Source organism: Crinia signifera, chromosome 12 (genome assembly GCF_055691185.1).
Source record: "Crinia signifera chromosome 12, ASM5569118v1, whole genome shotgun sequence".
In the NCBI taxonomy this organism is placed as follows: domain Eukaryota; kingdom Metazoa; phylum Chordata; class Amphibia; order Anura; family Myobatrachidae; genus Crinia; species Crinia signifera.
Genome location: NC_139228.1, coordinates 988353 through 1011807, shown reverse-complemented (window position 1 = coordinate 1011807; position 23455 = coordinate 988353). Strand labels below are relative to the sequence as shown.

General features: G+C 42.9%; 2 protein-coding genes across 30 annotated transcripts in view; one reads left to right on the top strand and one right to left on the bottom strand.

The window, feature by feature from the left end:
• The window catches only part of LOC146049607 (immunoglobulin superfamily member 11-like), a 571199-nt gene that overhangs the window by 399102 nt on the left and 148642 nt on the right, over positions 1-23455 (top strand). The window lies entirely within an intron of this gene.
• Positions 8585-23455, bottom strand: part of LOC146050264 (uncharacterized) — a 47863-nt gene continuing 32992 nt past the window's right edge. The window contains exons 3-7 of the mRNA XM_083167191.1: positions 17524-20410; positions 17335-17445; positions 16900-17148; positions 15673-16749; positions 8585-15501 (exon numbers count right to left, since the gene is read on the bottom strand). Coding sequence (XP_083023317.1) covers positions 10577-15501; positions 15673-16749; positions 16900-17148; positions 17335-17445; positions 17524-20410 — 9249 coding nt within the window. The 3' untranslated portion in view covers positions 8585-10576. The remainder of the gene's footprint in view (positions 15502-15672; positions 16750-16899; positions 17149-17334; positions 17446-17523; positions 20411-23455) is intronic.

Here is a 23455-nt window from a genome sequence, read left to right as displayed (position 1 = left end):
AGTACAGCTGTACATCCAACCTGCTGCCACATAAACCACTGGGTATGTACTGGGCTGTTCAGTGATATCAGACATACAGTATGCTGGTGTGTTCTATGATTGCATCATACCAGAATATAGTCCCCGGCCGGTGACATGCATACCTGTGAGTACAGCTGTACATCCAACCTGCTGCCACATAAACCACTGGGTATGTACTGGGCTGTTCAGTGATATCAGACATACAGTATGCTGGTGTGTTCTATGATTGCATCATACCAGAATATAGTCCCCGGCCGGTGACATGCATACCTGTGAGTACAGCTGTACATCCAACCTGCTGCCACATAAACCACTGGGTATGTACTGGGCTGTTCAGTGATATCAGACATACAGTATGCTGGTGTGTTCTATGATTGCCTCATACCAGAATATAGTCCCCGGCTGGTGACATGCATACCTGTGAGTACAGCTGTACATCCAACCTGCTGCCACATAAACCACTGGGTACTGTATGTACTGGGCTGTTCAGTGATATCAGACATACAGTATGCTGGTGTGTTCTATGATTGCCTCATACCAGAATATAGTCCCCGGCTGGTGACATGCATACCTGTGAGTACAGCTGTACATCCAACCTGCTGCCACATAAACCACTGGGTATGTACTGGGCTGTTCAGTGATATCAGACATACAGTATGCTGGTGTGTTCTATGATTGCCTCATACCAGAATATAGTCCCCGGCTGGTGACATGCATACCTGTGAGTACAGCTGTACATCCAACCTGCTGCCACATAAACCACTGGGTATGTACTGGTCTGTTCAGTGATATCAGACATACAGTATGCTGGTGTGTTCTATGATTGCCTCATACCAGAATATAGTCCCCGGCTGGTGACATGCATACCTGTGAGTACAGCTGTACATCCAACCTGCTGCCACATAAACCACTGGGTACTGTATGTACTGGGCTGTTCAGTGATATCAGACATACAGTATGCTGGTGTGTTCTATGATTGCCTCATACCAGAATATAGTCCCCGGCTGGTGACATGCATACCTGTGAGTACAGCTGTACATCCAACCTGCTGCCACATAAACCACTGGGTATGTACTGGGCTGTTCAGTGATATCAGACATACAGTATGCTGGTGTGTTCTATGATTGCCTCATACCAGAATATAGTCCCCGGCTGGTGACATGCATACCTGTGAGAACAGCTGTACATCCAACCTGCTGCCACATAAACCACTGGGTATGTACTGGGCTGTTCAGTAATATCAGACATACAGTATGCTGGTGTGTTCTATGATTGCATCATACCAGAATATAGTCCCCGGCTGGTGACATGCATACCTGTGAGTACAGCTGTACATCCAACCTGCTGCCACATAAACCACTGGGTATGTACTGGGCTGTTCAGTGATATCAGACATACAGTATGCTGGTGTGTTCTATGATTGCATCATACCAGAATATAGTCCCCGGCCGGTGACATGCATACCTGTGAGTACAGCTGTACATCCAACCTGCTGCCACATAAACCACTGGGTATGTACTGGGCTGTTCAGTAATATCAGACATACAGTATGCTGGTGTGTTCTATGATTGCATCATACCAGAATATAGTCCCCGGCTGGTGACATGCATACCTGTGAGTACAGCTGTACATCCAACCTGCTGCCACATAAACCACTGGGTACTGTACTGGGCTGTTCAGTGATATCAGACATACAGTATGCTGGTGTGTTCTATGATTGCCTCATACCAGAATATAGTCCCTGGCCGGTGACATGCATACCTGTGAGTACAGCTGTACATCCAACCTGCTGCCACATAAACCACTGGGTATGTACTGGGCTGTTCAGTGATATCAGACATACAGTATGCTGGTGTGTTCTATGATTGCCTCATACCAGAATATAGTCCCCGGCCGGTGACATGCGTACCTGTGAGTACAGCTGTACATCCAACCTGCTGCCACATAAACCACTGGGTATGTACTGGGCTGTTCAGTGATATCAGACATACAGTATGCTGGTGTGTTCTATGATTGCATCATACCAGAATATAGTCCCCGGCTGGTGACATGCATACCTGTGAGTACAGCTGTACATCCAACCTGCTGCCACATAAACCACTGGGTATGTACTGGGCTGTTCAGTGATATCAGACATACAGTATGCTGGTGTGTTCTATGATTGCATCATACCAGAATATAGTCCCCGGCCGGTGACATGCATACCTGTGAGTACAGCTGTACATCCAACCTGCTGCCACATAAACCACTGGGTACTGTATGTACTGGTCTGTTCAGTGATATCAGACATACAGTATGCTGGTGTGTTCTATGATTGCCTCATACCAGAATATAGTCCCCGGCTGGTGACATGCATACCTGTGAGTACAGCTGTACATCCAACCTGCTGCCACATAAACCACTGGGTATGTACTGGGCTGTTCAGTGATATCAGACATACAGTATGCTGGTGTGTTCTATGATTGCCTCATACCAGAATATAGTCCCCGGCCGGTGACATGCATACCTGTGAGTACAGCTGTACATCCAACCTGCTGCCACATAAACCACTGGGTATGTACTGGGCTGTTCAGTGATATCAGACATACAGTATGCTGGTGTGTTCTATGATTGCCTCATACCAGAATATAGTCCCCGGCTGGTGACATGCATACCTGTGAGTACAGCTGTACATCCAACCTGCTGCCACATAAACCACTGGGTATGTACTGGGCTGTTCAGTAATATCAGACATACAGTATGCTGGTGTGTTCTATGATTGCATCATACCAGAATATAGTCCCCGGCTGGTGACATGCATACCTGTGAGTACAGCTGTACATCCAACTTGCTGCCACATAAACCACTGGGTATGTACTGGGCTGTTCAGTGATATCAGACATACAGTATGCTGGTGTGTTCTATGATTGCATCATACCAGAATATAGTCCCCGGCTGGTGACATGCATACCTGTGAGTACAGCTGTACATCCAACCTGCTGCCACATAAACCACTGGGTATGTACTGGGCTGTTCAGTGATATCAGACATACAGTATGCTGGTGTGTTCTATGATTGCATCATACCAGAATATAGTCCCCGGCTGGTGACATGCATACCTGTGAGTACAGCTGTACATCCAACCTGCTGCCACATAAACCACTGGGTATGTACTGGGCTGTTCAGTGATATCAGACATACAGTATGCTGGTGTGTTCTATGATTGCATCATACCAGAATATAGTCCCCGGCTGGTGACATGCATACCTGTGAGTACAGCTGTACATCCAACCTGCTGCCACATAAACCACTGGGTATGTACTGGGCTGTTCAGTGATATCAGACATACAGTATGCTGGTGTGTTCTATGATTGCATCATACCAGAATATAGTCCCCGGCCGGTGACATGCATACCTGTGAGTACAGCTGTACATCCAACCTGCTGCCACATAAACCACTGGGTATGTACTGGGCTGTTCAGTGATATCAGACATACAGTATGCTGGTGTGTTCTATGATTGCATCATACCAGAATATAGTCCCCGGCCGGTGACATGCATACCTGTGAGTACAGCTGTACATCCAACCTGCTGCCACATAAACCACTGGGTATGTACTGGGCTGTTCAGTGATATCAGACATACAGTATGCTGGTGTGTTCTATGATTGCATCATACCAGAATATAGTCCCCGGCTGGTGACATGCATACCTGTGAGTACAGCTGTACATCCAACCTGCTGCCACATAAACCACTGGGTATGTACTGGGCTGTTCAGTGATATCAGACATACAGTATGCTGGTGTTCTATGATTGCATCATACCAGAATATAGTCCCCGGCCGGTGACATGCATACCTGTGAGTACAGCTGTACATCCAACCTGCTGCCACATAAACCACTGGGTATGTACTGGGCTGTTCAGTGATATCAGACATACAGTATGCTGGTGTGTTCTATGATTGCCTCATACCAGAATATAGTCCCCGGCTGGTGACATGCATACCTGTGAGTACAGCTGTACATCCAACCTGCTGCCACATAAACCACTGGGTATGTACTGGGCTGTTCAGTGATATCAGACATACAGTATGCTGGTGTGTTCTATGATTGCATCATACCAGAATATAGTCCCCGGCTGGTGACATGCATACCTGTGAGTACAGCTGTACATCCAACCTGCTGCCACATAAACCACTGGGTATGTACTGGGCTGTTCAGTGATATCAGACATACAGTATGCTGGTGTGTTCTATGATTGCATCATACCAGAATATAGTCCCCGGCCGGTGACATGCATACCTGTGAGTACAGCTGTACATCCAACCTGCTGCCACATAAACCACTGGGTATGTACTGGGCTGTTCAGTGATATCAGACATACAGTATGCTGGTGTGTTCTATGATTGCATCATACCAGAATATAGTCCCCGGCCGGTGACATGCATACCTGTGAGAACAGCTGTACATCCAACCTGCTGCCACATAAACCACTGGGTATGTACTGGGCTGTTCAGTGATATCAGACATACAGTATGCTGGTGTGTTCTATGATTGCCTCATACCAGAATATAGTCCCCGGCTGGTGACATGCATACCTGTGAGAACAGCTGTACATCCAACCTGCTGTCACATAAACCACTGGGTATGTACTGGGCTGTTCAGTGATATCAGACATACAGTATGCTGGTGTGTTCTATGATTGCCTCATACCAGAATATAGTCCCCGGCTGGTGACATGCATACCTGTGAGTACAGCTGTACATCCAACCTGCTGCCACATAAACCACTGGGTATGTACTGGGCTGTTCAGTGATATCAGACATACAGTATGCTGGTGTGTTCTATGATTGCCTCATACCAGAATATAGTCCCCGGCCGGGGACATGCATACCTGTGAGTACAGCTGTACATCCAACCTGCTGCCACATAAACCACTGGGTACTGTATGTACTGGTCTGTTCAGTGATATCAGACATACAGTATGCTGGTGTGTTCTATGATTGCCTCATACCAGAATATAGTCCCCGGCTGGTGACATGCATACCTGTGAGTACAGCTGTACATCCAACCTGCTGTCACATAAACCACTGGGTATGTACTGGGCTGTTCAGTGATATCAGACATACAGTATGCTGGTGTGTTCTATGATTGCATCATACCAGAATATAGTCCCCGGCTGGTGACATGCATACCTGTGAGTACAGCTGTACATCCAACCTGCTGCCACATAAACCACTGGGTATGTACTGGGCTGTTCAGTGATATCAGACATACAGTATGCTGGTGTGTTCTATGATTGCATCATACCAGAATATAGTCCCCGGCCGGTGACATGCATACCTGTGAGTACAGCTGTACATCCAACCTGCTGCCACATAAACCACTGGGTATGTACTGGGCTGTTCAGTGATATCAGACATACAGTATGCTGGTGTGCTCTATGATTGCATCATACCAGAATATAGTCCCCGGCTGGTGACATGCATACCTGTGAGTACAGCTGTACATCCAACCTGCTGCCACATAAACCACTGGGTATGTACTGGGCTGTTCAGTGATATCAGACATACAGTATGCTGGTGTGTTCTATGATTGCATCATACCAGAATATAGTCCCCGGCTGGTGACATGCATACCTGTGAGTACAGCTGTACATCCAACCTGCTGCCACATAAACCACTGGGTATGTACTGGGCTGTTCAGTGATATCAGACATACAGTATGCTGGTGTGTTCTATGATTGCATCATACCAGAATATAGTCCCCGGCTGGTGACATGCATACCTGTGAGTACAGCTGTACATCCAACCTGCTGCCACATAAACCACTGGGTATGTACTGGGCTGTTCAGTGATATCAGACATACAGTATGCTGGTGTGTTCTATGATTGCATCATACCAGAATATAGTCCCCGGCTGGTGACATGCATACCTGTGAGAACAGCTGTACATCCAACCTGCTGCCACATAAACCACTGGGTACTGTATGTACTGGTCTGTTCAGTGATATCAGACATACAGTATGCTGGTGTGTTCTATGATTGCATCATACCAGAATATAGTCCCCGGCCGGTGACATGCATTCCTGTGAGAACAGCTGTACATCCAACCTGCTGCCACATAAACCACTGGGTATGTACTGGGCTGTTCAGTGATATCAGACATACAGTATGCTGGTGTGTTCTATGATTGCCTCATACCAGAATATAGTCCCCGGCTGGTGACATGCATACCTGTGAGAACAGCTGTACATCCAACCTGCTGCCACATAAACCACTGGGTATGTACTGGGCTGTTCAGTGATATCAGACATACAGTATGCTGGTGTGTTCTATGATTGCCTCATACCAGAATATAGTCCCCGGCTGGTGACATGCATACCTGTGAGTACAGCTGTACATCCAACCTGCTGCCACATAAACCACTGGGTATGTACTGGGCTGTTCAGTGATATCAGACATACAGTATGCTGGTGTGTTCTATGATTGCATCATACCAGAATATAGTCCCCGGCTGGTGACATGCATACCTGTGAGTACAGCTGTACATCCAACCTGCTGCCACATAAACCACTGGGTATGTACTGGGCTGTTCAGTGATATCAGACATACAGTATGCTGGTGTGTTCTATGATTGCCTCATACCAGAATATAGTCCCCGGCTGGTGACATGCATACCTGTGAGTACAGCTGTACATCCAACCTGCTGCCACATAAACCACTGGGTATGTACTGGGCTGTTCAGTGATATCAGACATACAGTATGCTGGTGTGTTCTATGCCATCCGATTGCCACCAGTACACACACACAGTCCATTAGTCTCCATGTCCAAGCAGGATTGACCGTATAGAAAACTGTATTAAGAGAGGGCGTGCAGTACTTCCTTACAGCCTGCAGGTGGTGCTTTTCTATAACCCCCTGAATAAAATCCATAGCACCATAGAGCATATTGACAGTCTTTGCATTAATACATAACTGGGTGCCCCTTTTTCTGAGACTGTCCCACCCGCATGCTGCAGTGTTCCGCAAATGGGGGGCATTTGAGAGTTGCCCTATTGCTTGCTGACTGGGAAGGACCAAAGGCACTACCATCCCAGGCCCCAAGGCTCAGAGGGCCCCTGAGTAAGACCTTGGTGGTGGTAACTGCAGCAAGTAATAGGGTTTAGCCGAGACAATACACTATGGTTAAATCTATTTCCTAGTGGGAGAAAAGCCCTGACACATACGTGACAGGGCAGAACACAGGGAGAAGCAAGGTCTGGGATCTCCGTGGGCTCGCCGTGCTTCGGGCACGGTGGCTTGCTCCATTCTGCTTCACTCTCCACCTGGTTACTACACGCATACTGCATACCTCACAACTTTCTGTGGTGGCCTAGTGGGACCTTCCCGCGTGGCACAGCCTAATGTTTTGGGGCGTGGTTTCGTGGTGAGGGGGTTTGGCCTTCAAATAGCATCACTGGTACAAGGCCACACCCCATGTTGTCGCTGCTGCTCCTGTGCCTGTTGGGAATAGACACTGTACATGTTTCTCTGACAGAGTTTTTCTGAGAGTATATTCCAAAAGCTGGGACTCTCCCCTTTCTTTCGACACTAGAGTCTTGTCTCTATCATGCCCAGAACCAGAGATATCAGCCTTCCAGCAGCCGGTCCCTGCTCCAGCTCCAAACATCTGGTGTACAGTTTTATATTTTTGTCAATGGATCTCTCTGGCTCCTGATCTCTGATCCCCAAGTTCCCAGCACCTCCTGAAAGTTGGGACTCTAGGTTTTTATACTATTGAAGGCTAAGAAATCTATTTCCAGATAATGGCGATATCTGCAGTCAAACAAGCTGCCCTTCCACCGGAAAATGACGAATATTAAGCCCACTCCATTATCCAACCCTCCACTGCATATAAAACACCCCCTACCTCCCTGGAAGTCATTTACATGGGACCCTTCATTCAGCTCAGTGCCCCCTTCCACACGTCAGTGTTCTCCCTCCCACCACCTCTGCAGTAAAGGAGTAATTAGCAGAAGTTACTGCTCCAGGTCCTACATGTTGAATGGAAGATAGAGCACCCCCTGCCACCCGTGGGACATCAAACCTGCTGCTGATAGCACCCCCCACCCCTAGGAGGGGAGAATGGGTAAGGGCCCCAGTGTATTGCTTTGCCCACTGCTGTTAAGACGGCCCTGATCAGGGGATTACAAATACACTACAGGGCATGGAGGTTAGGGTTAGGCTGCAAGCAGGCAGGGGTAGTAAGATAGGGTCCTTATGGAGTCGCCTATCTATTGGGTTGCCAGGGCCTGTCTGCATCCCCTCTGCCGGGATATCCTATGTATCCCATATCAGGGCCCATCAGGGCACTAGGTGTGGGATATGGGAGGAGCCTCAGTGGAGGTAATATGTCAATATGATGCTATGGTAAGAATTCTGCACAAACAGAAGGAGAATTGGGGAAAGAATTTAAAAGTCAGATGAATAGTAGCACATGTACGTTACGTGACCCCGACCTTGTTTACTGTCTCAATTCACCATTAGAGGCACAATAACAGACTCCGTAGCCATGCGTTAATTGCAGTTTATTCATCTAGAATTCCAACATTGCGTGACAATACATTATACAGTAGATCACATTCATGTCATGACAATATTCATTCTGTCTCCGTATGCTAGACATGGTAAGGCATCATATCATTATAACAAGGTATGACTGCATAACGTACTTCCAGGCACCAGTCAGTGATTACTATGCAATGTAAAGGAGGGAAGATAGAATTGCTGAGCAGGCTGCGGAACTTATCATGGAAGAACAATGCTATTACTGTTTAGCATTCGTGCGATTTTCTTGTGTATGACAGCTTATAAATATTTGCTGGGTCACAGGTCACATAAAATATAATGGCCAATTGGAAATTAGCCATGAGCTATCTGGCTCAATGTACAGTGTACAATGAGAGCTAAGGGCCGGGATGTAATGGAAGCTGAGTTTAGCATCCAGAAAAAAGCTCTCAGCCAATCAGCGGCCGCCCCGTCTTTTGAATAGGATTTTTCAATTCTGCTGTTCCCCGCCTGCAGCTCCCTGGGTTTACATTTGATTTATCAAATGTTAAAAAATGTCACATCAAGTGCCAACTCTTATTGATCTCTCCTGGGGCACTCAGGGGAAATTGGGACCAACTTATCCTTAGGACAAGTCAGCCCAATGTATGGGGGCCTTTACAGTTGCAGGCCGGGATGTAATAGGAGTAGAGTTAGCAAGTATCACACAAAACATATCTACAAAGTCAGACAGAAAGTGAAAATCAATTACAGGTAGACAAAACATTTGCAACAAATAAATATGTTTAAAATGATTTATAACCTTATAAATGAAAAAATTAAAAAAATTTTGATCCCCAAATTTGTTCATATACTGTACATGTATTTTTTGCATATGATGCACAAACAGCTGCTGCTGATTAAAATTATATACATCATGTGTATATTCTGAATGTAAATGTGGCTATATCTGCATACCAATTGTTTTCTGCCAAACACATAACATAATTTTGTATGCAGATGCAGCATGCCTATATTCTGTGTTATTGCAGCTGCATTTCATTTTGTTCAGCAGAAGCTGCTAGTGCATTATATTCATGTATCCATGGGAATAAAAATGTATTTTCTGTTTTGACAGATACAAATATATTATTAATTTTAATTGCAATAATGTTTATTTGTTGTAAGTAATTGTGTTCTTGTTATTGATTTTCAACATTGCCAAATACAACTTGCCTAAAGAGCTCTATTTATTTCCGACTGTGGAGCTGTTCCGTGTGAGACTTGCTAAATCGAACTCTATTACATCGGCCAAGTTATATGCTTAACATAGGCAAAACAGTGAGTAAAAAACATCTGACTCATAAACTTGGACAATATTATGTTGTTCATCAAAGTCGACTAAATCTGACGTTTCACAAACATGGCCCAAAATCAGCTTCCATTACATCCTGGCCAATGTCTGATTAGTCATTATTGGTTGTTACGTGCAACATCAGTCTCTGTTCCCCTGTTAGCCAATTAAGATGCTATGTTTATTAATTATTACCTTTATACCCAAGTTCTCTATATGTATATGTACATATTTTAGATTTTCTCTTCTCTAAAGGCCCATACACACTGGGCGACTTTGAGCTGAAAGTCGCTCAAAACAGGAGGTTTAAGCGGCTTTCAGCTCAAAGCCGCCCAGTGTGTATGCCCCAGCGATGAGCGGTGAGCGCTGCTGCGTGCTTCGCAACATCGCCAGGATGAGTTGTAATTATTTAACAAATGAGAATTTTCACATTCATGTATTTCCCTTATTGTTACTGTGATATGGTTTTCTTGAGACATGATATGCAAAATAATATCAATAGATAAATAGTATTTATGATATTTTGAGTTAGATATAACAATATATATGAAAATGGATTATGGTCGTAGCAAGGCAAGAAGTTCTGCTAAGGAAATCATAGAGTATAATTAATCATTACAAAATCAGATTTGCTAACTTTAAATCCCCTATACGGCCACTAAATAAAGCCGGATGATGGGAAACCTGCTGGTGATTACTTCCATGGCCACTTGAAGGTAGATTTTTGCTTCTCCTCCTTCTGCAAGGAACTGGAGTGTTCTGAGGCCTTAGCTCCATCACATGATTGGGATTGCAGGTGTAGGTCATCGGCATCCTGTGGTTTGGGTGAAGACTGCTCAGGGTGCCATAACTCGGTTGGGGAATGCTGGGCAAGGTGGCGGTTTCTTATCAATTCTGGAGATTGCTGAGAAAGGACGTATAAGGGACTATGCAATGAGGACTTGTTTCTTAGTCCAGCATCATGAATCTCAGTATGATCATGCTTCTCTGTAGGTTCTTGTTTCCCTGTTGGTTCCTGTTTCCCTGCTGGCTCTTGTTTCCCTGTTTGCTCTTGTTTCTCTGTAGGTTCTTGTTTCCCTGTTTGCTCTTGTTTCCCTGTTTGCTCTTGTTTCTCTGTAGGTTCTTGTTTCCCTGCTGGCTCTTGTTTTCCTGTTGGTTCCTGTTTCCCTGTAGGCTCTTGTTTCCCTGTAGGCTCTTGTTTCCCTGTTGGCTCTTGTTTCCCTGTTGGTTCATGTTTCCCTGTTGGTTCATGTTTCCCTGTTGGTTCCTGTTTCCCTGTTGGTTCCTGTTTCCCTGTTGGTTCATGTTTCCCTGTTGGTTCCTGTTTCCCTGTTGGTTCCTGTTTCCCTGTTGGTTCCTGTTTCCCTGTTAGTTCCTGTTTACCAGTTGCTTCTTGTTTCTTTGTTGGATCTTTTTTGCACGTGAATTCATGTTTTTGTGTGTGATCATCTTTTAGTTTTGAATCTTGTTTCCCAGTTGGCTCATGTTTCTCAGTTGGTTCATGTTTCCCTGTTGGTTCATGTTTCCCAGTTGGTTCATGTTTCTCAGTTGGTTCATGTTTCCCAGTTGGCTCATGTTTCCCAGTTGGCTCATGTTTCCCAGATGGCTCATGTTTCCCAGTTGGTTCATGTTTCCCAGTTGGCTCATGTTTCCCAGTTGGCTCATTTTTCCCAGTTGGTTCATGTTTCCCAGTTGGTTCATGTTTCCCAGTTGGTTCATGTTTCCCTGTTGGTTCATGTTTCTCAGTTGGTTCATGTTTCCCTGTTGGTTCATGTTTCTCAGTTGGTTCATGTTTCTTAGTTGGTTCATGTTTCTCCGTTGGTTCATGTTTCTTAGTTGGTTCATGTTTTTCAGTTGCATCATGTTTATGTGTTGCTTCATGTTTCTCAGTTGCCTCATGTTTCCCAGTTGGTTCATGTTTAACAGTTGGTTCAGGTTTCTCAGTTGCTTCATGTTTCTTTGTTGGATCTTTTTTGCACGTGAGTTCATGTTTTTGTGCGTGATCATCTTTAGGTTTTGAATCTTGTTTCTGAGTTGGTTCAGGTTTCCCTGTTGTTTCATGTTTCAGAGTTAGACCATATTTCTGAGATGGTTCATGTTTCCCTGTTGTTTCATGTTTCTCAGTTGCTTCATGTTTTTGAGTTGCTTCATGTTTTTGAGTTGCTTCATGTTTCAGGGTTGGTTCATGTTTACCAATGAGTTCATGTTTTTCAGTTGCATCATGTTTATGTGTTGCTTCATGTTTCTCAGTTGCTTCATGTTTCTCAGTTGCTTCATGTTTACCAGTTGCTTCTTGTTTCTTTTTTGGATCTTTTTGGCATGTGAATTCATGTTTTTGTGTGTGATCATCTTTAAGTTTTGAATCTTGTTTCTGAGTTGGTTCATTTTTCCCTGTTGGTTCATGTTTCTCAGTTGGCTCATGTTTCTCAGTTGGTTCATGTTTCTCAGTCGGTTCATGTTTCTTAGTCGGTTCATGTTTCTCAGTTGCATCATGTTTATGTGCTGGATCTTTTTTGCACGTGAATTCTTGTTTTTGTGTGTGCTCATCTTTTGGTTTTGAATCTTGTTTCTGAGTTGGTTCAGGTTTCCCTGTTGTTTCATGTTTCAGAGTTAGACCATATTTCTGAGATGGTTCATGTTTCACTGTTGTTTCATGTTTCTCAGTTGCTTCATGTTTTTGAGTTGCTTCATGTTTCAGAGTTGCTTCATGTTTCAGGGTTGGTTCATGTTTACCAGTTAGTTCATGTTTTTCAGTTGCATCATGTTTATGTGTTGCTTCATGTTTCTCAGTTGCTTCATGTTTCTCAGTTGCTTCATGTTTACCAGTTGCTTCTTGTTTCTTTTTTGGATCTTTTTGGCATGTGAATTCATGTTTTTGTGTGTGATCATCTTTAAGTTTTGAATCTTGTTTCTGAGTTGGTTCATTTTTCCCTGTTGGTTCATGTTTCTCAGTTGGTTCATGTTTCTCAGTTGGCTCATGTTTCTCAGTTGGTTCATGTTTCTCAGTCGGTTCATGTTTCTTAGTCGGTTCATGTTTTTCAGTTGCATCATGTTTATGTGCTGGATCTTTTTTGCACGTGAATTCTTGTTTTTGTGTGTGCTCATCTTTTGGTTTTGAATCTTGTTTCTGAGTTGGTTCAGGTTTCCCTGTTGTTTCATGTTTCAGAGTTAGACCATATTTCTGAGATGGTTCATGTTTCCCTGTTGTTTCATGTTTCTCAGTTGCTTCATGTTTTTGAGTTGCTTCATGTTTCAGAGTTGCTTCATGTTTCAGGGTTGGTTCATGTTTACCAGTTAGTTCATGTTTTTTAGAATGCTCATGTTTATATGTTGCTTCATGTTTCTCAGTTGCTTCATGTTTATCAGTTGCTTCTTGTTTCTTTGATGGATCTTTTTTGCATGTGAATTCATGTTTTTGTGGGTGATCTTCTTTTAGTTTTGAATCTTGTTTCTGAGCTGGTTCAGATTTCCCAGTTAGTTCATGTTTCGCTGTTGGTTCATGTTTCCCTGTTGCTTCATGTTTCTCAGAAGGTTCATGTTTCTCAGTTTCATGTTTCAGAGTTAGGCCATATTTCTGAGATGGTTCATTTTTTTGTGGGTGATCATCTTTTAGTTTTGAATCATGTTTCCCAGTTACTTCATGTTTCCCAGTTACTTCATGTTTCCCAGTTACATCATGTTTCCCAGTTACATCATGTTTCCCAGTTACATCATGTTTCCCAGTTATTTCATGTTTCTCAGTTTCTTCATGTTTCCCTTTTGGTTCATGTTTCTCAGTTGGTTCATGTTTTTCAGTTTCATCATGTTTATGTGTTGCTTCATGTTTCAGGGTTGGTTCATGTTTATCAGTTGTTTCATGTTTCTTTGTTGGATCTTTTTTACATGTGAATTCATGTTTTTGTGGGTGATCATCTTTTACTTTTGAATCTTGTTTCTGAGTTGGATCATGTTTCTCAGTAGTGACATGTTTCTCAGTGGGCACATGTTTCTGTGTTGCGTCATGTTTTTGAATAGCTTTATGTTTTTCAGCAGCTTCATGTTTCTCTGAAGGTTCCTGTTTCTCAGTTGTTTCATGTTTCAGAGTTAGGCCATATTTTTGAGATGGTTCATGTTTTTGTGTTGCTTCATGTTTCTCAGATGCTTCATGTTTTTGTGTTGTTTCATGTTTCTCAGATGCTTCATGTTTTTTTGTGTCTTCATGTTTCCCAGTTGGTTCATGTTTCCCAGTTGGATCTTTTTTGCATGTGAATTCATGTTTTTTTGTATGATCATCTTTCAGTTTTGAATCTTGTTTCTCAGTATGGTCATGTTTCTCAGAATGTTCATGTTCCTCAGGATGCTCATGTTTCAGAGTTGGGTCATGTTTCTGAGTTGGGTCATGTTTCTTTGTTACGTCATGTTTCTGTGTTGCGTCATGTTTCTGTGTTGCGTCATGTTTCTCAGTATGGTTATTTTTCTGAGTTGGGTCATGTTTCTCTGTTGCTTCATGTTTCTCAGAAAGTTCATGTTTCTCAATTGTTCCATGTTTCAGAGTTAGGTCATATTTCTGAGATGGTTCATGTTTTTGTGTTGCTTCATGTTTCTCAGTTGCTTCGTGTTTCAGAGTTGCCTCATGTTTCAGGGTTGGTTCATGTTTCCCAGTTGGTTCATGTTTCCCAGTTGGCTCATGTTTCCCAGTTGGTTCATGTTTTTCCGTTGGTTCATGTTTCTTTGTTGGATCTTTTTTGCATGTGAATTCATGTTTATGTGTGTGATCCTCTCCCACTTTTGAATCTTGTTTCTGAGTTGGGTCATGTTTCTGAGTTGCTTCATGTTTCTGTGTTGCTTCATGTTTCTGTGTTGCTTCATGTTTCTGTGTTGCTTCATGTTTCTCAGTAGGTTCATGTTTTTGAGTAGCTTTATGTTTTTGAGTATCTTCATGTTTTTCAGTAGCTTCATGTTTCTCAGAAGGTTCATGTTTCACAGTTAGGCCATATTTCTGAGTTGGTTCATGTTTCTCAGTTGTTTCATGTTTACCAGTTGGTTCATTTGGTTTCTTTGTTGTATCTTTTTTACATGTGAATTCATGTTTAGGTGTGTGTTCATCTTTTAGTTTTGCATCTTGTTTGTGTTTCTCATTATGTTCATGTTCCTGGGCTGGGTCATGTTTCAGAGTTGGGTCATGTTTCAGAGTTGGGTCATGTTTCAGAGTTGGTTCATGTTTCTGAGCCGGGTCATGTTTCTGAGTTGGGACATGTTTCAGAGTTGGGTCATGTTTCAGAGTTGGGTCATGTTTCAGAGTTGGGTCATGTTTCTGTGTTGCTTCATGTTTTTCAGTAGGTTCATGTTTCTCAGTTGCTTCATGTTTACCAGTTGGTTCATGTTTCTTTGTTGAATCTTTTTTACATGTGAATTCATGTTTATGTGTGTGTTCATCTTTTAGTTTTGCATCATGTTTGTGTTTCTCAGGATGCTCATGTTTCTGAGTTGGGTCATGTTTCTGAGTTGGGTCATGTTTCTGAGTTGGGTCATGTTTCTGAGTTGGGTCATGTTTCTGTGTTGCTTCATGTTTCTGTGTTGCTTCATGTTTCTGTGTTGCTTCATGTTTTTCAGTAGCATCGTGTTTTTCAGAAGGTTCATGTTTCACAGATAGGCCATATTTCTGAGTTGGTTCATGTTTCTCATTTGCTTCATGTTTACCAGTTGGTTCATTTGGTTTCTTTGTTGTATCTTTTTTACATGTGAACTCATGTTTATGTGTGTGTTCATCTTTTAGTTTTGCATCTTGGTCATGTTTCTCAGGATGCTCATGTTTCAGAGTTGGGTCATGTTTCTGAGTTGGGTCATGTTTCTGAGTTAGGTCATGTTTCTTTGTTACGTCATGTTTCTGTGTTGCGTCATGTTTCTGTGTTGCGTCATGTTTCTCAGTATGGTCATTTTTTTGAGTTGGCTCATTTTTCTGAGTTGGGTCATGTTTCTTTGTTGCTTCATGTTTCTCAGTATGGTCATGTTTCTGAGTTGGGTCATGTTTCTCTGTTGCTTCATGTTTCTCAGAAAGTTCATGTTTCTCAATTGTTCCATGTTTCAGAGTTAGGTCATATTTCTGAGATGGTTCATGTTTTTGTGTTGCTTCATGTTTCTCAGTTGCTTCGTGTTTCAGAGTTGCCTCATGTTTCAGGGTTGGTTCATGTTTCCCAGTTGGTTCATGTTTCTTTGTTGGATCTTTTTTACATGTGAATTCATGTTTATGTGTGTGTTCATCTTTTAGTTTTGCATCTTGTTTGTGTTTCTCAGTATGGTCATGTTTCTCAGTATGGTCAAGTTTCTGAGTTGGTTCATGTTTCTGAGTTGGGTCATGTTTCTGTGTTGCTTCATGTTTCTGGGTTGCTTCATGTTTCTGTGTTGCTTCATGTTTCTGTGTTGCTTCATGTTTTTCAGTTGCTTCATGTTTTTCAATAGCTTCAAGTTTCTCAGAAGGTTCATGTTTCACAGATAGGCCATATTTCTGAGTTGGTTCATGTTTCTCATTTGCTTCATGTTTACCTGTTGGTTCATTTGGTTTCTTTGTTGTATCTTTTTTACATGTGAATTCATGTTTATGTGTGTGTTCATCTTTTAGTTTTGCATCTTGTTTGTGTTTCTCAGTATGTTCATGTTTCTCAGGATGCTCATGTTTCAGAGTTGGGTCATGTTTCAGAGTTGGGTCATGTTTCAGAGTTGGGTCATGTTTCAGAGTTGGGTCATGTTTCTGTGTTGCTTCATGTTTCTCAGACGGTTCATGTTTCTCAGACGGTTCATGTTTCTCAGAAGGTTCATGTTTCTCAGAAGGTTCATGTTTCACAGTTATGCCATATTTCTGAGTTGGTTCATGTTTATCAGTTGCTTCATGTTTACCAGTTGGTTCATGTTTCTTTGTTGAATCTTTTTTACATGTGAATTCATGTTTATGTGTGTGTTCATCTTTTAGTTTTGCATCTTGTTTGTGTTTCTCAGTATGGTCATATTTTTCAGCATGGTCATGTTTCTCAGTATGGGCATGTTTCTCAGGATGCTCGTATTTCAGAGTTGGGTCATGTTTCTGAGTTGGGTCATGTTTCAGAGTTGGGTCATGTTTCAGAGTTGGGTCATGTTTCAGAGTTGGGTCATGTTTCTGAGTTGGGTCATGTTTCTGAGTTGGGTCATGTTTCTGTGTTGCTTCATGTTTCTGTGTTGCTTCATGTTTCTCAGTTGCTTCATGCTTACCAGTTGCTTCATGCTTACCAGTTGCTTCATGTTTCTTTGTTGGATCTTTTTTGCATGTGAATTCATGTTTATGTGTGTGATCAACTTTTAGTATTGCATCTTGTTTGTGTTTCTCAGGATGCTCATGTTTCTCAGGATGCTCATGTTTCTGTGTTGCTTCATGTTTCTCAGTAGGTTCATGTTTTTCAGTAGCTTCATGTTTCTTAGAAGGTTCATGTTTTACAGTTAGGCCATATTTCTGAGTTGGTTCATGTTTCTCAATTGCTTCATGTTTCTCAGTTGGTTCATGTTTACCAGTTGGTTCATGTTTCTTTGTTGGATCTTTTTTGCATGTGAATTCATGTTTAGGTGTTTGTTCATCTTTTAGTTTTGCATCTTGTTTGTGTTTCTCAGTATGGTCATGTTTCTCAGAATGCACATGTTTCTGAGTTGGGTCATGTTTCTGAGTAGCGTCATGTTTCTGAGTAGCGTCATGTTTCTGAGTAGCGTCATGTTTTTGAGTAGCGTCATGTTTCTCAGTAGCGTCATGTTTCTCAGTAGGTTCATGTTTCTTCGTTGTGTCATGTTTCTCCGTTGTATCATGTTTCACAGTTAGGCCATCTTTCTGAGATGGTTCATGTTTTTGTGTTGCTTCGTGTTTCTCAGAAGGTTCATGTTTCTCAGAAGGTTCATATTTCTCAGTTGATTCATGTTTCTTTGTTGGATCTTTTTTACATGTGAATGTATGTTTATGTGTGTGTTCATCTTTTAGTTTTGCATCTTGTTTGTGTTTCTCAGTATGGTCATGTTTCTCAGTATGGTCAGGTTTCTCAGTATGGTCATGTTTCTGAGTTGGGTCATGTTTCTGTGTTGCTTCATGTTTTTCAGTAGGTTCATGTTTCTCAGTAGCTTCATGTTTCTCAGAAGGTTCATGTTTCACAGTTAGGCCATATTTCTGAGTTGGTTCATGTTTCTCAGTTGCTTCATGTTTACCAGTTGGTTCATGTTTACCAGTTGGTTCATGTTTCTTTGTTGAATCTTTTTTACATGTGAATTCATGTTTATGTGTGTGTTCATCTTTTAGTTTTGCATCATGTTTGTGTTTCTCAGGATGTTCATGTTTCTGAGTTGGGTCATGTTTCTGAGTTGGATCATGTTTCTGAGTTGGGTCATGTTTCTGAGTTGGGTCATGTTTCTGAGTTGGGTCATGTTTCTGTGTTGCTTCATGTTTTTCAGTTGCTTCATGTTTTTCAGTTGCTTCATGTTTTTCAGTAGCCTTGTGTTTTTCAGTAGCTTCATGTTTCTCAGAAGGTTCATGTTTCACAGATAGGCCATATTTCTGAGTTGGTTCATGTTTCTCATTTGCTTCATGTTTACCAGTTGGTTCATTTGGTTTCTTTGTTGTATCTTTTTTACATGTGAATTCATGTTTATGTGTGTATTCATCTTTTAGTTTTGCATCTTGTTTGTGTTTCTCAGTATGGTCATGTTTCTCAGTATGTTCATGTTTCTCAGGATCCTCATGTTTCAGAGTTGGGTCATGTTTCAGAGTTGGGTCATGTTTCAGAGTTGGGTCATGTTTCAGAGTTGGGTCATGTTTCAGAGTTGGGTCATGTTTCTGTGTTGCTTCATGTTTCTCAGACGGTTCATGTTTCTCAGAAGGTTCATGTTTCTCAGAAGGTTCATGTTTCACAGTTATGCCATATTTCTGAGTTGGTTCATGTTTCTGAGTTGCTTCATGTTTCTGAGTTGCTTCATGTTTACCAGTTGGTTCATGTTTCTTTGTTGGATCTTTTTTGCATGTGAATTCATGTTTAGGTGTATGTTCATCTTTTAGTTTTGCATCTTGTTTGTGTTTCTCAGTATGGTCATGTTTCTCAGGATGCACATGTTTCTGAGTTGGGTCATGTTTCTGAGTTGGGTCATGTTTCTGAGTTGTATCATGTTTCTCCGTTGTATCATGTTTCACAGTTAGGCCATATTTCTGAGATGGTTCATGTTTTTGTGTTGCTTCGTGTTTATCCGTTGCTTCATGTTTTTGAGTTGCTTCATTTTTCTCAGTTGGTTCATGTTTCAGAGTAGCTTCGTGTTTCTTTGTTGGATTTTTGTTGCATGTGAATTCATGTTTATGAGTGTGATCATGAGTGTGATCATCTTTTAGTTTTGAATCTTGTTTCTGAGTTGGGTCATGTTTCTGAGTTGCTTCATGTTTCTGCGTTGCTTCATGTTTCTGTGTTGCTTCATGTTTTTCAGTAGCTTTATGTTTTTCAGAAGGTTCATGTGTCACAGTTAGGCCATATTTCGGAGTTGCTTCATGTTTCTCAGTTGGTTCATGTTTACCAGCTGCTTCATGTTTACCAGTCGGTTCATGTTTCTCAGTTGCTTCATGTTTACCAGTAGCTTCATGTTTACCAGTCGGTTCATGTTTCTCAGTTGCTTCATGTTTACCAGTTGGTTCATGTTTCTTTGTTGGATCTTTTTTACATGTGAATTCATGTTTATGTTCATCTTTTAGTTTTGCATCTTGTTTGTGTTTCTCAGCATGGTCATGTTTCTCAGGATGCTCATGTTTGTGAGTTGGGTCATGTTTGTGAGTTGGGTCATGTTTCTGTGTTGCTTCATGTTTCTCAGTAGGTTCATGTTTCACAGTTTGGCCATATTTCTGAGATGGTTCATGTTTTTGCATTGATTTGGGTTTCTCTGATTCATGTTTTTCAGTGGTGTCATGTTTTGGAGTTGCTTCATATTTTTGTGTATGTTCATGCTTCCCAGTGTGTTCGTGTTTTCCAGTTGGTTCGTGTTTTCCAGTTGGTTCGTGTTTCCCTGTTGGATCTTTTTTGCATGTGAATTCATGTTTTTGTGTGTGATCTTCTTTTAGTTTTGAATCTTCTTTCTGAGTTGGTTCATGTTTCTCAGTATATTCATGTTTCTGAGTTGGTTCATGTTTCTGGGTTGGGTCATATTTTGTTGTTACTTCATGTTTCTTAGTAGGTTCATGTTCAGTAGGTTTGTGTTTCTGCGTTGCTTCATGTTTCTCAGTAGGTTCATGCTTCTGAGTGGGATCATGTTTTTTTGTGGTGTCTTGCTTCTGTGTGGGGTCATGTTTTAAAGTGGGATTTTGATGCTTGGTAGCATCTCCCTTAACCTGATGTTCGACTGGTTTTGAAGATGCACATATCCGGCAACCTTTCTTAGTTCTCAATGCTTCAAAATAAGCGACTGCAACTCTCGCCACTAGCTCCAGAAACTCTTTAAAGTCCACTTCCCCATCATTATTTTCATCCAAAGCCTGCAGGATTCCTTGAATTGTGTGTGGGTCATTAGAATCCTGTAAGTAATGTGGAAAAAATGATGAGCAAATGAGGCACAAATATGAAATCTGCATTTAATAAAAGTCATATTTCTTTCAAAAGATTACTGAGAAGCCATTATAACCTGACAGCAAAATAACTTATACACCTTTCACACTGTCAAAGCCAACCAGTTCATTGCCATGTCAACATGGGATGATCTGCAGTGTGAACGAAGCAGTGACCAACTTCCCACGTCACAACCAGGGTTGAACGCGGCTCTGACCCAGGTTGCTGTGCAGTTGGAACAGGTAAGCTGGGTTCATTCACAGTGGATTAGGCAACGTTTGGAGACAGCAACAGCCCCCCGCCCCCCCAATGATGCGTCCCTGCCCCACCCCCATCTGATGTCCCAGCTTATTGCTGGGTCGCTGTGCTAGCTTTCACACCACAAATGCTGGGTCGCGCTCAGGATGGACATTATTGTACAATATGTGGCTTATGGAGCTCTACTGTCATAAAAATTCTTATTATTCTTCAATGCACAAAAAATAATGATTGTAATCTATTTAATGAATGATGAACATCCTATGCAGAGCTCTAAACATTTCAGTCTTCCAGCTGCAGCCACCTACAAGGTATATGGTGCTCCCAGGTGCTAGTGGGGCACAGTCAAACATTGTGGTGCTGTGTCCACCATCTAGATTGAAAACATTCCTCCTCCTTACCACAGCCTAATCCTAACAGTCCCCCTTCAGCCTGACCCTATAATCTGCCCCAGGATACTGACTCTAACCTGCCATCTTCATCCATATAACCCTGACCACCGGTAATAGGGTCACTGCATCCCCTGCTACACAAGTAATGTACGAGAATGTCACACAGACTAAAATGATCAGTTCTTATAAAGTCACTGAGAGGAGCTCTGCTACACAAGTTATGTACGAGAATGTCACACAGGCAGGATCACTTCTTATTACAGTCACTGTGAGGAGCGCTGCTACACAAGTAATGTACGAGAATGTCACACAGGCAGGATCACTTCTTATTACAGTCACTGTGAGGAGCGCTGCTACACAAGTTATGTACAAGAACGTCACACAGGCAGGATCACTTCTTATTACAGTCACTGTGAGGAGCGCTGCTACACAAGTTATGTACGAGAATGTCACACAGGCAGGATCACTTCTTATTACAGTCACTGTGAGGAGCGCTGCTACACAAGTAATGTACGAGAATGTCACACAGGCAGGATCACTTCTTATTACAGTCACTGTAAGGAGCGCTGCTACACAAGTAATGTACGAGAATGTCACACAGGCAGGATCACTTATTACAGTCACTGTAAGGAGCGCTGCTACACAAGTTATGTACGAGAATGTCACACAGGCAGGATCACTTCTTATTACAGTCACTGTAAGGAGCGCTGCTACACAAGTTATGTACGAGAATGTCACACAGGCAGGATCACTTCTTATTACAGTCACTGTAAGGAGCGCTGCTACACAAGTTATGTACGAGAATGTCACACAGGCAGGATCACTTCTTATTACAGTCACTGTAAGGAGCGCTGCTACACAAGTTATGTACGAGAATGTCACACAGTCAGGATCACTTCTTATTACAGTCACTGTAAGGAGCGCTGCTACACAAGTTATGTACGAGAATGTCACACAGGCAGGATCACTTCTTATTACAGTCACTGTGAGGAGCGCTGCTACACAAGTTATATAGGAATATGTCACAGACAGGATCACTTCTTATTAAGGCCCCCATACACTCTATGCGATTTGGACCTGATTTCACCCGATTCAGATTGATCGGGCAGTGAAATCGGGCCAAATCGCAGGTATAGACACCCGGTCCGACCCAATGCGCGGTCCCGTGGCTGCACAGAAGATTTGCTAAATGCTGGCGAGGGAGATGGGCAGGGGGAGCCGGAGTAGGGAGCTGTCAATGCTCCGTCCGGTGGAGGGAGCAGGGGGGGGGGGGGCGGGGGATGCTTCTAGTAGCGCAGAGGCAGCGGACGCTGCGGGGGACACAGGCAGCAGTAACGTAGAGGCGGGCAAGAGAGCGCTCAGCCAATCACAGGCCGCCCATTCATTGTATGGGCTTTTTTTTTCTCCAGCGCTGACAGCTCCTGGCTCCCCCTGTCTGCCTCTACGTTACTGCCACTTGTGTCCCCCGCAGCGTCCGCTGCCTCTGGGCTACTAGCAGCGCCCCCCAGCCACCTCGCAGCGTCCTCCACCTGCCACCTCGATGTCCCCGGCCCCCCTGCTCCCTCCACCTTGTAGCTCCCCGGGAGTTGCAAATGATACATTGCATGCGATGTATCATTTGCAAAACTTGGCACATCAGTGCCTAATCGTGTGTGTCCCTCCTGGGGAGCTGCAGGGGGAAATCAGGTCCGACTTGTATGGGGGCCTTTACAGTCACTGTGAGGAGATCTGCTACACAAGTTATGTACGAGAATGTCACACAGGCAGGATCACTTCTTATTACAGTCACTGTGAGGAGATCTGCTACACAAGTTATTTACGAGAATGTCACACAGGCAGGATCACTTCTTATTACAGTCACTGTGATGAGCGCTGCTACACAAGTTATGTACGAGAATGTCACACAGGCAGGATCACTTCTTATTACAGTCACTGTGAGGAGCGCTGCTACACAAGTTATGTACGAGAATGTCACACAGGCAGGATCACTTCTTATTACAGTCACTGTGATGAGCGCTGCTACACAAGTTATGTACGAGAATGTCACACAGGCAGGATCACTTCTTATTACAGTGAGGAGATCTGCTACACTGTATGTTACTGTATGTAGGAATATGTCACACAGGCAGGATCCTATGTTATTACAGTCACTGTGAGGAGCTCTGCTACACAAGTTATGTAGGAATATGTCACACAGGCAGGATCCTATGTTATTACAGTCACTGGCCCTTATTCTGATCGGTGCGGATATTCCCGCATTCTTACGGTGCGGTCCGCACGCCACGGTGTTTTGCCGCGTGCGGCCATCGTCCGTAGAAACGCCCACGGGTCCTCCGCATTCGGACGGACTCACTCTTTAAGAAC